This window comes from Lutjanus erythropterus, chromosome 5 (genome assembly GCF_056507025.1).
Source record: "Lutjanus erythropterus isolate fLutEry1 chromosome 5, fLutEry1.hap2, whole genome shotgun sequence".
Classification (NCBI taxonomy): Eukaryota; Metazoa; Chordata; class Actinopteri; order Lutjaniformes; family Lutjanidae; genus Lutjanus; species Lutjanus erythropterus.
In genome coordinates this window covers 30,532,312-30,548,015 of record NC_139321.1, presented here as the reverse complement: position 1 = coordinate 30,548,015, position 15,704 = coordinate 30,532,312, and the positions used below count along the sequence as shown (strand labels likewise).

Here is a 15,704-nt window from a genome sequence, read left to right as displayed (position 1 = left end):
GCAACCGCAGCACAGAATGCACGCACTCAAAGAATACCTTCTAAATACATTTCAGTAGAAAATTCTGTTTAAGATGACACCCTGACATAATGTTTAAAATGATTAAAGTAGTTTCTCTTTCATGTCTGAAGTCAGTGATAACATGACAACAGTGCTGACAGGTGTATGATGAAAGATGACATCTCGAGAGAGGATTTGGGAAACTGTAGGGCTGATATGGTAACTACATTATTTAGCAGATGCACAGTGTTAAGAAATAATGCAGTGCTGACAGCAACAATCCTGCATGAATGCATACAGTGAATGAATGTTTCATGGTTTTATAAGTAATCTACCATCCAATGTAAACACTGGACTATCCTGTCACATTGTATGAGAGGAACTGATGCCCCGTAAAATGTATGTCTTAGTGCATACATATGTGATTAATTACTTTTCCACCTACTATATGCCAAGTGAATATGCTTGACTCTTTGCACTGGATGAATAAAATCATTCTCCACCACATGATGAAATAATAAGAATGAGAGGTTTCGGTAAATAAATTCAGACCTGTACACACTGGCATGTTTTATTATCTCCTTGCCCTAGATTTTTCTTAATTTTTTTTTTTTTTGGCACTTCATGTCTTTATTTGACAGTGACAGTTGAGAGAGACAGGAAATGTAGGGAAAGAAAGAGGGGGAATGACATGCATTAAACAAACTGGCCAACCAGGAATCAAACTGGGGACACACTGCTCAGAGAATTTGTGTCCATGTGGCATGTGTCCTAACTACTTGGCTTTGGATTGCCCCTTGCCCCAGATTTTGACACTATTGAAATAACATTTACAACATTATAGGGCATATTTTGCTGCATATTCATCATATATATACAATGAGACAGGTCAAGTTACACTGACCTGATCTAAAGTAGATCCTTTTTAATGACAGTAGGAATCAATGTACAAATCCCAATACCAAAAACAATAGGATTATGCACAAATCAAAGATCGCAGGAATTAAATATTGGTTTTCGGCCTTGCCTCTTACATGCAGAGATTTCTTTGGATTCTCTAAATCTTTTAGTGGTAATGTGGATTGTAGATGGTGAAATCCCTAAATGTCTTGAAATTCTGTATTGAGAATATTGTTCTTATACTGTTGGACTATTTGCCCACACAGAAGTCGTGAACCTAAGCAGGCATCATATTCAATGTGTTGGAGACTCATATAATGGCAGAATATGGCAAATATATGGAAAATAATATTTCTACAGAATATTCATGTTTTCATTGGTATATAATCACCTGAAAATATGTATTGTTGTATGTTTTGTTTTGTTTTTTTAATCTTAAAATGAGTCTCATTTTCTTAACACATTCAAACATTTTCTGGCTCAGAACTACATACGATTAAACGAGTCTCATTTAGGGGCAAAAGTTCATACAAGAATTTTATGTGCCCTCAAATGCCTTCTTTTTTTTTTTTTTTTTACCTCTCAAGGAACGGCTCCAAACTATATCTGCTTTGAGTATGAAAGAGAAATGTCAAGTACAAAAGATAACCAGATAAGATTTATCTTAAAGGTCCAGTGTGCAAGATTTAGGGGGATTTCTTGTCTGGATTTGACAGAAATTGATTATAATATGATGACTTGAAAATAAGAACTGTTTTTGCTAGATTAGACTGAACAGTTTATATCTACAGAGCGTGCAAGTTGTCTTCCATGGAGTCCAGCATGTTGCAGCACAATGTTTCAACAGTAGCCCAGAACAGACAAACCAAACACTGGTTCCAAATATGCCATGTTGTGTTTTTAATTATGTCATTAGTATTAGAGAATTGTGACCGAGATATGTACAGAGGAGCACATATTAAACCTGCAATAACTGAGTTTTTTGGCCACTTGAGGGCAGCAGAAACAAGTTGTAAACACAACATTGACAAATCATCACCTTTTACATTAATATGGTGAATTTTGTGTCCACATGATGGATATAAGTCCAATTTTCACTCCGTTTTAACTCAATTTTTGATCTCTACTGAAGGAAATATTTGACTGTTTATCTGCTATATGCTCCACTGTGTTCAAATTTGCATTTTCGTCATCTTTTATAACATGCCCAGGTGTACCAAGTCGCATCTGAGATGGACAATCTCCAGAGTGGAGCCAAAGTGCACATGACCCACCTCCACATGGGTTGCAGTGACTTCTCCTCAACATGCGGACAGAAGAGCAGAGACAAAAAAGTTTCTAAAAAGTCTCTTAAAGTTTGTTTGGCTCTTAGTAGTTTTGTAGCCTCTAACTGAGTTTGGGGTTTGAAGTACTTTCTCTCGTGCATTGCTGTTAGTAATTTATTTATGATAGTTTTATATTTATTTATTTATTTATTTTGCTACTTCACAGTAAAAGCTTTTAAATGTCAAAATATCATGGGACTTTTATTATGAAGAATTTATAAGAAATGAAATGTCCACTGTTTTACAGCTGCTCGACTCAAGACAAGCTTATCTTCAGTTAGAAGCCACACCTTTGAGTGGGTAGCCCTGTTGTGATGGCGATAAGTGCTGGACTGACACACAAAGTCAAACTGAGTCAAGCCAAGCCAGCGCCTGTGTATGGAAAACAGGCCTCTGTCTGTCATTTGGTGCTGATCAGGTAGTAACCAGTTTTCTCTGAAAACAAGATGAGAGACTGAGCCAGAACAGTAAAGTTGCAGTTCTGGCAGCTAACCAATTAGCTGAAACTCTGTACAAAGCTCTGTAAATTCGAGCAGAGCTGCAGATCCGGTGATAATTCTCTGTAGGCTCATCACCACGAGTGACCACTCTCAGGCTCTAATTATGAGCACTTACTTTATCCACCCTCCTCATCGCTGGTGACAGACTCTTAACCATGCTAAGAGGGGACACATCTTCAAAGCCATCATCCTTGTTAGGACATCAATAACATTTCCAAGAGCTGAGACAGATCAGGAGGATGAAAATACTTTAACCTTTTCAGTGGTGGTGGCTGAGTGGAGGATAGAGGGATAGTAGGAGTGTTTGCTGTGGTAAGATTCACTGGGCCTGCATTGTATGTAGGTGATGACTGGAGTGTGAAGGTTGTTGTGGAGGCTGGGGTAGTGCAACGTGGTGAAAGAGTGGGAGGCTGTGCTGTATGTGTGTTGTAGAGGTTCTCTTACTTGCTGGGAGAGGAGGGGTGGGGGAGGGTGATGACGCTGTGGCTCGACAAGCTCCAGATGAAGCACAACCTGCTCCTGTTGCTACTTGTCAATCTCACACTGGCAAATAGCTCTTGGAAAGTTAAAATGCTACTGGTTTTCCAAACTTAGCTATCTCCACCAGCTGAGGTAATTTCTTCTACACTTGATGATTCACTTCTCTCAGGTTTGTCTACTCCATTTTGTATTTGTCTTCAACACTAGAATGGGACTAAAAAAAAAACAAATTAGGGTGTATCAACCAGTCACGGCATTATTTCAACATTAAAACTTGGAGGTCAGTTACATAAAACAATCAAAAACTAAAACAAAGATGGTGCTATAAATTTGTTGAAAGCTACATGCAACTTTTATAACCTGTTGCTCTGGCTTGTGTTTACCTGGACAGACCTTTTGTCCATTTTTGTTACAGCTACTGGCAGGGTTAACAGGTCAGTCAAGCATGGGTAGATTGTTTGACGAATATGAACTTTTGGTGTTGTGTTTAACACCCAGGATGCCACATATCAACACAAGATAGTAAAGAAAAAACACCACAAACAGAACAATGATGCACCTTAAACCCAGAGCGAGGAGAGTGGTGTTTACTCCAGTGACTTAAACTGCTTCTAGCTGCACAATTGTCCCATGGGATTGTCCAGAAATAGCTGGACATAAGGAACTGTCACCTCCTTAATGTCACCTGAGGACAATATCCCCCAGATGATGAATTGACTCTGCTGCTACACAGCTCTACTGGTATGGAGAGATAATCCTCCAGAGAGTAGAAAGAGATGAAGAAAATCCTCAGCAGAACAATGGAACAACTGGAGAAGCTAAACCAAAAATCTACTGTCTCTGCAGGGAGAAAACCATGTGATCCTATATAACTGTCAGAAATGTGGACTCACGTCATATGACTTGGACTCAACCTACAAATTTGATGGCAAATAATTTACTGACTTGATTTAACATATTCAGTAGTATCAGTCATATTGGGAGATGATGTTGCATTGTATAAATTAACCATTCTCAACCACAGTGGAACTACCAAATGGTTAAATTATATATATAAAAAAGTTTCTTCTTTTTTGGCTCATTTGCAAAGACAGTTATTTTTATAACTAAATGTGCTCAAAAAATGACATGTATAAAAAAAACATCAAATTAAAATGCATAATTTCAGTGACTCACATTTGAATATCACAACACATCATCAGGTAGGAAAAAAAACTTGTGTTGACATTGTTAGCTGGCTAATGTTCCCTTAGATGCAGGGACACAAAATGGATTGGTTTTTGAAACAAAGTGACGTGGGAGACAATCCTGGGCCTGTAAATGCTCCGAAGTGTGTCTTGATGAAATATGACCCTGAAAATGACCCAGACAGTGATACCAGGCCAAGGCACAGTGTGTTGGATGTTTTGAGCATGGTTTGATTTTCTCCATTTTTTGGTCAAGTTTTTGTTTATTCCAATCCATTTGGCCAGGTGTTCCTCACAATTTTTTTAAACAATCAGTAGTGGGCCTTAAGTTAGAAAAGGTTGAGAACCTCTGGTATACTTTAAACAAACTGCACAGGTGAGAAGAGCTCCTCTCTGACTGTGGAAGGGCTGGCAGCCCCAGGCGCTTCCAGCAAGCCTGCCTGTTGCATTATAGGAAAAGAACACATAACAACTGTAAGAGTCCAATAAAAAAGGACCACCCAAGTAAATATTCATCTATTATTCATTTAATATCGGAAACATCTCAACATGGAATAAGTTTAATGGTTTGTCTGCCTGCAGACAAATTTTGCACTCTGAATGTTCAACTAACTTTTTAGAACCAAAACACTATTAGCATTATTAGAAATTTGGGACCATTAAAATACAGGAACCAAAATATCGCTCAATTAATGAAGAAAAGAGGAACAAAGTTGTTTATGAGTCCCTTGACAATCTACAGTAATGATGGAGAAACTGCTGCTGCACAGCAGTGGTTCTCAATCTGGGGGTCAGATAATTAGATAATTTCTGGGGTCAAATGGTTGTTGAGAGTAAACTAAAATATTGTGGCGGGCAATAATGGACGTGTACTAAAAAATCTGCAAATACAGCTGGACTCAAGAACTGAACAGCCGTACACCAGCACAAAAACCACCACAAAAGTGACAATTACCAACATAAACCTGAAAGTCCAACAGCACTGAAAAACACGAGGTGCAGCTGTTTCCAACAGAGCCCCGAGACCCTGTGATTTTAACTAAAGAAAAGTTGAGAACCACTGCTCTGGAGGAGCCACATTAGTTCTCAACAAAACTAGAGAACTAAATGCAGATGCAGTGACAGACTCAGGCTGTTGGAGGGCTGGGGCAAAAACATAAAAGCTTAGCATAGCTTGTTATGCATTTATGATGAAACAGTTACGGTCCCTGGCTTAGATTAAAATTATTTTATTATCTGACTTAAAGTACAACAACTACTGCTTGTCTGTAATTAAACACCCAGTGAACTATTAAATATTTAACCATATGGAGGCACGTAAAGGTCAACTAATTTTCCAGCATGTAGGGTAGCCTACACCGCATCACATTTTCTCCGCTAGATGTCATACTTATCTACCATGGGGGCACTCAAGAGGCCACTTTTGCAGCATTTTTTGAAATGGGGACACCAGGGGGGGCAATTGCCCCTGCTCCCCGGTAATTTGGGGGAAGTCACACAGAAAAAAGAAAAGCTAATTCACATAGTTCAAATATTTGCAGCAGAGCAGCCTTCAATCAGCTCACAGCAGACCAACTTGAGCAGCTCTGAGGATCAAAAAGATGACCTGAGAGCAGAAAGCAAGCTGCTAGAGTCATCAAGCACCGCTTGACAGTACCATTCTAGTATTATCATTATCCAATTACATAGCTGATTGAACTTGAAGCTCATTCCCATGTCAGTCCTCTTCCCTGTTACCATGCTGAGCCATAGCAGGCCAGGCAGAAATGAAAACGTAAGAGGTAGTGGAGCATACCTGCACTCAAATAAGATCTTTGTTGTATTTCAATAGGTGACCCGCAGTGAAATGACATCTTTGTAGTATTTTGAAAAATATGCCTGCCTCTTATGGAAAAGAAAAGCAGTGAGTTTCAGTATTGTTTTCTCTGTAAAGTTCAGAACAGTTTGGCATCTTCACAGCTTTTGTCTGGGCTAAAATTCAGGGACAGTTCTTACAGCATCAAACTGCTTCACATGAATACAAACTGTATTTTTCAGTGCTGTGTATTCTCCTGTCAGCCGGTGAGCAGCCTCATTAAAGTTGTTTGCTTACAGTGTGTCCCTCACTCAAGGGCATCTTGATGGTCACTGTTAAACAAAGGCGTTCATCTCCTCTTCAACTTTACAAAGAAGTAAGAAGTTACCTTGTGGTCTGACTTTTCTAAGACCCTCCCACTGCTGATTCCCAATGACCAGGTAGAAAACAGTCAGCCCTATCTCCTATTTAACATTGTAATATCAACAAACAGCATTAAATGGAAGACAAGGGGTGATAACGATGAACGTAACCAGGGTGGTTTTCCTAAGATATGCAAACATTTTCTGCCTCAGAACTACAGTCAAATAAATCTCATTTGGGCGCAAAAGTTCATTCAAGGATTTTCAGTGCCCTCAAAGACCTTTTACCACACAGGGAACGGCTCCAGGCTCTATCATGATTTGAGTTTGAAATAGGGAGAGAAATCTCATAGTGCAAAGTATCAGTTGAAATGTCTGTTGAGAAATATTATGATTTCTATTAACTATGAATTCCTTTTAACTTTTCACTCATATTAATTCATAGTCCTTAAGATTTTCATGATATGAAACCCCATATTTGATACTATTTATGGTTGGCATTTACAGCGTGTAATCCAGTGTTACTGTTTGTATCTCATTTATCTAATTTAATGAGTTTAAGTGCACAAATGTAACCAGGTTAATCTGAGAACATGATTACATGCAATGCAGACAGTGGCTGATCTTATTTTGGAGGCAAGGCTTGCTTAAAGGTAGAATCAGTAGGATTTGTCCGAGCTGTTTGGAAACACCTAAGAAAGATACCTGATATTTGAGTGTCATTCCCAGGACGTAAAATAATAAATCTACCTGTCTGCATACTTGTAAGAAATTGATCGGAAACCTGGTTAAGTGTATACATGGCAGAGAAATCAGCGTTCTTCAGGAGGAATCTAGCTGAAGACATCAGGTTCCCGTAAAAATCCCCTCCCCTGATTACCGTAACCAGTTTATTCGTGTATATGACATTAAATATAATAGTTTCCGGGAGGAGAAAGCCCCTGTTACTTAAGTGCATGTAAAGACATCACATTTACTTGATTTTTCTCCCGCAGCCTTATCAGAGCTGTATTAAGTTACTGCTAATGCAGACCAAATGTTTCTCTACTGCTGTTTGTTCACATTAAAAGCATCTAACTGGCCAAACACAGGGTGGCTTTTATTGGAAAGCGGTGGTTAGCACTGACTGCATTCGTTCATTTAAAATAGATCTACAACAGTCATGACAGTGATGGAAATTATTGACTTCTATATTAAAATAATTTGTTTGGCTGCACTGTAAACTGATATAACAGTGTCTGCTTCCTGCAGTATAGACCCTTTTAGTGCCGATGTCATGGTAACGTTAGCTGGAGGCAAAGCAAAGGAAAAATTGGAGGCAAGCACGAATAACCTCAGAGTAGTAGGCCACCAAACAGAAATGTCATCGTGCTATGTTGTTGGGTGCCAAAATCAAAGTACTAATGGCTTAAAATTGTTTTTTAAAAAAAGTTTTATTGCATATCAGCTGCCACTGCCAGCCAAAGAAAAAACAAAACAAAGACAACTATAGTTAAACATGATAAGATAAAAGCTGGGAAATGAGTGAATACACAAAATGATGTCACAAAATGTCAAGAAAAGAAATATTCTTACACCTTTTTTCCTTAAAACACACTTCATTTAACCTCAACAGACAGAAACAAAATAAAACAAACCAAGTCTGTCTTAGTCAGTCTTTCACCTGTTCCAACAATCATTCCCACATCAACAATTCTGGTTTGGTTGAAATAAATCCTCAGTTCATTGAGAATTTACTTCAACCAAAACCTCAATGAACTGAGGATTTATTTCAACCAAACCAGAGTTGTTGATGTGGGAATGATTGTTGGTTGAAATAAATCCTCAATTCACTGTGTTAGATGTGAAAATCTTCTGGCTCTACAGGCTGTTTTACTCGGTGCAATGTCCTCCAGCATAGGGGGTGTGATCTGTGCCACTGACAAGCCTTTCCCACCAACATGGAAGTGGCTCTGTTCCGGTTCAAGCACCTAATTCCGAACCTTTCAGACCACTTCCCCCAGAAATTGCACCAAAGTTTTCCTTTGTAACCTTGGACGTGCCATATGATACAGGTTGTTGTGTGCTCTGCAGCGCCCTCTGTTTATGACATCATCATTGCAACGGCTCAAAGCTGGTGGAAACACAGGCTGCTGAGCTAGATGGCTCCAAGAATCTGGAACCTTGGACCAGTTCAAGAACTAGAAATAATTTGGTGGAAAAAATCATCAATTCATAATCTTTCAAGAGAGAATCCCAGTGCATTTAAGAATTGATTATTTCCCCCACCCTTAGTGTTTAGCCTTGTTTTGCCTCCTCATTGCTGTTATGGTAATCGCCAGTATGGCCAAACCAATGGCCTCTTTATCTGTCCCTTTATTTTCTCATCTGACTCTTAAATCACTGGTTAAATTATGCTGACATCATTGCCTCTCGTACACACTAATTGTGCTGGGTTATATCAGTGATAATCATTAGAAACCTCTTTAAATGCACCACAATCTTCACTGAAATGCAGGCAGCAGTGTGTTGAATAATTTCCCCAATATGCAATATTCGTCATGCACTGAAACTCATTATGAAGTAATTTCTTTCTAACTAGACCACAAATGAGGCACATTTAATTTTTGGATCCAGTACATTTTAAACACACTCACAAACATGAATGCAAACATGAACACAAAATTATTCGGCAACTTTGCATGTGTGTGTGTGTTTTTTTTTCTGACCTGTGTCTGTGTGCTCTGCAGGTTGTGCAGTCCTGCCTTGAGGTTATGGATTTGGTTCTTCAGCTGTTGTTTGTCTTCAATACTCTTCTCAAGCTCTGCCTCTCGTGTCTTCAAATTGTCCCTCATCCTCAGCAGTTGCTAAACATAAAGAAAAAGAAGGAGAAGAGTTAATGTGCATGTTTCACCAGGCGCTGATCATCTTTCCAGCTGTTTTCGACAGAGGGAGGGAACAGGTTCATCTGATGCAGGGTCGCATCAGCAACAGTTCAGGCCTTGACCTTAACTCTGATGAATCAAAAGGTAAAATTCCTGCTGGGTAAAATCCAAAATACGGCTCCCTCAAGAGCTTCTTCTTTTAATGTGATGCTGAACAATTCATCAGTTACAGTGGTGCTGTGCGGTGTGTGTCAAGTGAGGTGAAAAATGAGCACTGGTGTGGAGACAGGGAGCCAGGGAGTGATTCAGCTGGTCAGTAAGGCAGACCTGCACATAATGAGCCCCTCTGCATATCTGAGACCTCATTCATACCGAGTATAAAAATGTGTTTTCTGCATATTGTATCTAGATAATGAATGATGCAATTACATCCTAATATTTTTACATTATGCCATGCCTGCTTCCAGAGCAAAATGACTTACACGGTGCATTTGAAATTAATCAGTAGTCATAGTGCTGGCTGGAAACAGAAATTATATATACAGAAAATATATATAGGTGTAGGTGTTACAGATCCAAGTGTGGTTCCAGATGAACAGATCATGCTGGAGCACAGCTGCAAAAAGTTGTAAACAGCAGTAAGTGAATACAATGTGTCATTCATCTCTACCAACTGTTTGCTTTACAAGTAAGAATGACACTTGTACCTTCAAACTCTGGTCCCCAGAGGAATCACAGCCAGAGCACAACAGGACATAAAATGAACAAACTAAACAATACTACTGCGGTGGTTCCAGATTTGTTTTTGTTCTCCTTTTAAGATAAACTGAATCCTTCAATTCATGAAATCCCTGCAGCATCTGGAAGCATCTGGAGGCAGCTGACATGCTGATAAATGTGCAGGCTCTGAGAAGTGCCACGTTGGAGTGCAGTGCTGCTGTGCACAGTGGTTCATTGTGTTTATCTTCATTAATTAACCTGAAAAAGACACCCGGCTGCTACAGTATAACCATATAGACCACAACTACCAGGCAGTGCTCATAGCCTCTTGTCTTATTTTCTTTTTAGCAAAATAAGCTCATGTTTTATCCTTGAAACACACTGCAGTGCAAATGTTGTTGTAAACTATGTGACTATGTGTGAAGTACACTTCTGAATTATTGCTTTAATAGAGTCAGTCTGATGTAATCAGTAAACCAAATCAATGTGTTTATTTATTTATCTTTTGAATTTCTACTGTTTATTATAACTATCTGATGGAAAATCACACTCCATCTGTCTTTGGGGGCAGATTTATGATGATGTATGTTGATGTCATGAAGCTCTGAACCATCCAGACATTTCCTGAGGTAATGTTTGCTGAGCTGTCATGTCTACATTTAACTCTCATTGACACATCTGTTTTAGAGCAATGAGACCAGTGATGTGACTGCCTGAGAGAGTATTTAATTATCACAACAGCCGCTGAGTTTCGCTGCTGCCCATACATGAACCAAAGGTGCAGTCTGTGTGCCTAACACAAACCACCTTGCACTTACTTAAATTTCAACTGAGCATCCAAAATATTAAACTGAGGTTGCGATCCAAGCTTTTGCACCCTTGTAGAACTGGGTCTGCATTATGCATTTTCATGGCCTGTGCTTTGTCTGATTCATGTTTTATTACCTGTGTACTCTTTGCAATACAGGTAAGAAGACAGGTGGAAAAATCTCATAATCATATCTGGAACTATGATGGTGGTGAAATGAAGAACTGGCTGTGCACAAATCATAGTGAAATTACTGGAATTGAAATAGGGGAGGCAAAGCATAGAAAGTTTATTTAAGCACACTGTAAACTCATAGACTGAGGCAGTTTCAAAGTGATTGACACAGAGCATATCAAAACATCGGTGTTGTTGCTGAAGATCAATTTACAAAGTCTTAAAAAAGTTAATGTGAACAGTCTGTTAAGGCAGATGTGCTGGAATTTAGATTTCTGTGTAACAGGAAACCCTTGGATATTTCAGTAACAGCTTGAGAAATATCAGCTAAGTTATCTGAACAAAAAGCTAGTTTTTGGCTGTGTTGGCAATTTATACATAACATATTACTGTGCATACTAATATCATATGTTAACAGGATAACTATGATGGCTGCCCGTTAACAAGGAGAAACCTAAAAGACAAAAATGACCAGATATAATCAATTTTGAACTTGGACTAAGCCTGGTATTAACTGGATTTGTATGTAGAAATCTTATCAGGCAAAGAAATACATTGTACTCTCTAATCTTAGATCAGTGTAAACGTAATCTGTACAGCAGGTATCTGTGAGCCAGCTGAATACAGAAGATGACATCTAATGTTGTCAACCTGCCCAGCTGCTTATCCAATTTCCTATCAGGATGCAGACAGAATGCGTGCAACAACAAATGTTTCCTGATGTAAACTGAGGTCACACTCAAGATTACATATTAACATTAAAATAGACTGCATCTTCAGATGTCAGATGTAAATGAGGCCTGATAACTAATGGGAAGATATTTTCCACAATCTTTTGCATAAATTGCAGTAACACTTGGCTGACTCTGACATGCTGAGGTCACATCATAATGCAAACAAACAATTTAGAAAATGGTATGTTTGTGTCTTACATTAACATTTCCTTAATGTGTAGACGGGGTAAATCAGGACATCGCAGAGAAGTTTGAGGACTGAGAAACTGAAGCATGCTGCAAGCCCTGTCGAAAGAGGTTACTACTTAACACGTTATTAGATGTAAGCCCAAAAGCAGAAAATTAATTTTGAGGCTTGACTCAAAACACTGACAACAGAACAGTGACTGCAGGACTGGAGCACAATTTGTTAGAATTTAGACTTGGTGCTGAATAAATTACTGGCAGGCACCAGAGGCAAATCTCCACATATGCTTTCTGCCCCTCAGAGACTGAACCTTGTCACAGTGATAAACAGAAGAGCATGGTTGCACTGTGCGCTCCCTGATGTAAACCTGTATGTGGAAATGTGCAACATTGGAAAAACAACAGATGTGCTCAGCCAACCTTTCATAGGTAAATATAATCCTAAAATGTTAGTGTTAAGCTTTTGGCTCTGTTTAAATGAAGGAAAGTGTGGTTGATGGTGTGCAGCAGAGAAAAATTAGTTAAAAAAATATTTCCCGATTAAAACCAGCAACCTGCTTTTTGGCTTTTTATGTCTTTTAGATGAGAATGATCTTAATATTGTTAATCATTCTCTTCAGTCGAGTGTTTTCACCCCTGCTTGTAAGACTGCCATGGTTAAACCCCTCTGAGGAGAAGTGATTTAGATCCGTACCTTCTCAAAAACTACAGACCAGTATCCAATTAGCCATTTTAAGCATTTTTTTTTTTTTTTAGAGAAGCTTGTTTTTAATCAGGTAAATGATTTCATGAACTCACACCATAACTTTGAAAAGTACCAATCTGGCTTTCGGGCCAGATGCACAGAGATGGCACTGGTCAAGGTTTAAAAACCTCTATATTAGTATTTCTGATCTCACTGCAGCCTTTAATACAGTAGACCGCCCAGTTCTTTTAGACATACCTCACAATCTGGTTGGCCTCAGTGGTACTATTTTTTAACTGCATTCAATCTTATTTTACTGATGGATAATTTCATGTAAGCATGGAAGACTGTTCAGCAAAAAGCTAGAAAATGGATTGTGTGTCCCCCAGGGTTCAATTTTATGTCCAACGCTTTTTAATCTTTACATGCCGCCACTTGGTTGCCCTGTTTAACTGTATTTTAGATATAAACTCTGACAGAAAACCTTCTACAGCTTAATCTGGACAACCGCATGTTAGAAATATAACTGAAACTGCATTTTGTCATCTTAGAAACGCCAGAGTGTGACAGTTCCTCCCCCGAGCAAACACAGAGACACTAATGCATGCTTTATTACACAGACCTGACTGTTGGAATGCTCTACTTTCTGGTCTTCCCAAGAAAAACACTGCTCAGTTACAATTATACAAAACTCGTCTGCATGTGTGCTGACAGGGACCAGAAAGAGAGCAAACATTACACCAGTTTGATAGTAGTCTGCACTTGTTTTCTGTTTGCTTCAGAATTGATTTTAAGATATTTTTATTGGTTTATAAAGCTCTAAATGGTCTTAGTCCAAGTTATTTATCAAACACTGGCCATTTAATTATCCCAAAAGCTAGAGCAAAAACTCACAGTGAGGCTTTTATTACTATGGTCCATGTCCTGCCTATTTATCTATTTCCTATTTATGTATAAATTTATGGCCCTATCTTACACAGTTAAGTGTCATTTGAACATATTTTCTATCAGAGATATCAGAGTTTAAATGTTTAAGGTAAATATGTGTTGGTGTTTGTGTCTCACACTTGGGTCAGGGCGCTCACACACATCTCCACAATCACAAAACACCTTTCATTCATGTTAAACAGCTGTGTGCGTCTTTTAAGTTAATCTCATTTATAAGGAATACAGAATTATTATTATTAGAATTAGAAAGCTTAATAAATCTCAATAGACCTGTAACGTGCACATGGGACGGGATCACAGCTGTCAGATCGTCTTTAACAGATCAGTCACATGACAGCTGGAGCAGATATAGTGTCTGCATGTTTATTGGGATCCAGAAAAAACAGGATTAAACAATTATGATCTATAAGATAGAAAAATGAAGAGCAGATATTTGAGCAGCTTTGTGGCCAGACTTGGTTTGCAGCTCCTCTCGACCGTACCGTCTTACTCCCCCCTCCCCATTCCTCTCCCCAACTCCTCAGCTAGCAGAGCTGACTTTCTGATTGATTTATCGTATGTTCAGAGTTAACTCACCGATGAATTGATCGAGGCTCTTGAGCACAGGTGACAGGTGCATCCCACTGTGCGCCCACTGTGCCAGGACAGAACAGGATACCCCTGTTCCCTAAGGTAAAATTTGTACATTTTAAATATCACCCAGCCCTAGTATGTATATTTTGTTCTGTGTGAAAAAGGCTCTAGCAAAGAGAAATTAAATTTAAAGGCCGTAACTAAAGAGGTACAAGTGAACAAGCTGAAATGAAGACCATATTAAAGTCTTTCAGGTTTCAGGTGAACATCAGTTCTCTCTTAAATGTATCTACTGACAACACTTTCGCCTTCTGAAGGTCAGAGAACAGCTACATTTTAGACTGGGGAAAGTGTTCAAATTATCCTCACATGTAAGTGCCGGAGACACATTTCATAAAGGTGATTACAATGCACTTTATCAAAAGAGATAGAAGTGGAGGAAAGCTCCTCTGCCTTGAAAACAATATTTTCTCTGACACGTCTTCGCTTAGGGAAGAGTAACTGCAGGCTGAGGCTATTTGACAACACAGCAGGTGATCAGAAAAGTGGATTGCCGCCTGAGGAAGTGTTTTCTTTTTTCAATTGGATTACTAAATGCTCCTCAGGGTAATATTCTATTAAATATGGCCTAAAGCTGTGGTTTTCAATGCTGGTCCTCAGGACACAAAGACTAACTGCTTTTTTTCATTTTAGCCATTTAAAGGGTGTAATTTCTGTCTAAATGCCAAACTCTGTTGTTCAATCAAACAGCAACAAATTGATTCACACACTGGTCCCTCCACAAACACACGTCCGCAGCTACCAAACAATGGATCATTACAGATCAGTGTAACAAGAATCACTGTGAGTAAATGATGCAAATAATTTAGTATTAAAGGTGGAATCCACAATTCCTCAAATTCAACAATAAAGAACTGAACTGAAAACGTCCCTGAGGAAACAGGTGACACAATGGTGGTGTGTGAAGGTAAATATATGATTTACTAAAGCAATATAGTTGAATGACCAATGCACAGAAGCATCACCACACTGTAAAGATACTGTACTACTGTAATTCAGCAACACTTCCATTTTGTAGTTCATACTTTACTAGTAAACTACAGAATTGTAGAGTGACACAGGTTTCATGATCAAATAAAGTTTTTATATCCTGTTGGGATGTCTGTCCATATCAGCACACTGCTCCTCTCTCTCTCTCTCTCTCTCTCTCTCTGCTGCAAGTCTGCATCATCTGCATCACATTTTTGTTTTAAATCAGTTGATTGTTTTTATAATGCCTGATTTTAGGAGGGGCAGCAGCATCTTCAGCACCTACTTTCCCCCATTCCTCCTTCCACTTTACAATAAAATATTTCTTATTCTGATTCTGATTGCTGCCTTTTGATATTCCTTTTAGCTCTCTCCAAAGAGATACTACAGCTGCAGAAAAAAAAAAGTTTTGGACATTGGGTCCTCATTTGATG

At 38.8% G+C, this 15,704-nt stretch overlaps 1 protein-coding gene across 2 annotated transcripts in view; it reads right to left on the bottom strand.

Moving 5' to 3' along the window:
* LOC146327129 (ecto-NOX disulfide-thiol exchanger 2-like) overlaps positions 1–15,704 on the bottom strand; it is a 274,197-nt gene that overhangs the window by 15,295 nt on the left and 243,198 nt on the right. For both annotated transcript variants that reach the window (XM_084719578.1, XM_084719579.1), the window contains exon 11: positions 9,258–9,395. In XM_084719578.1, the coding sequence (XP_084575704.1) occupies positions 9,258–9,395 (138 nt within the window). The remainder of the gene's footprint in view (positions 1–9,257; positions 9,396–15,704) is intronic.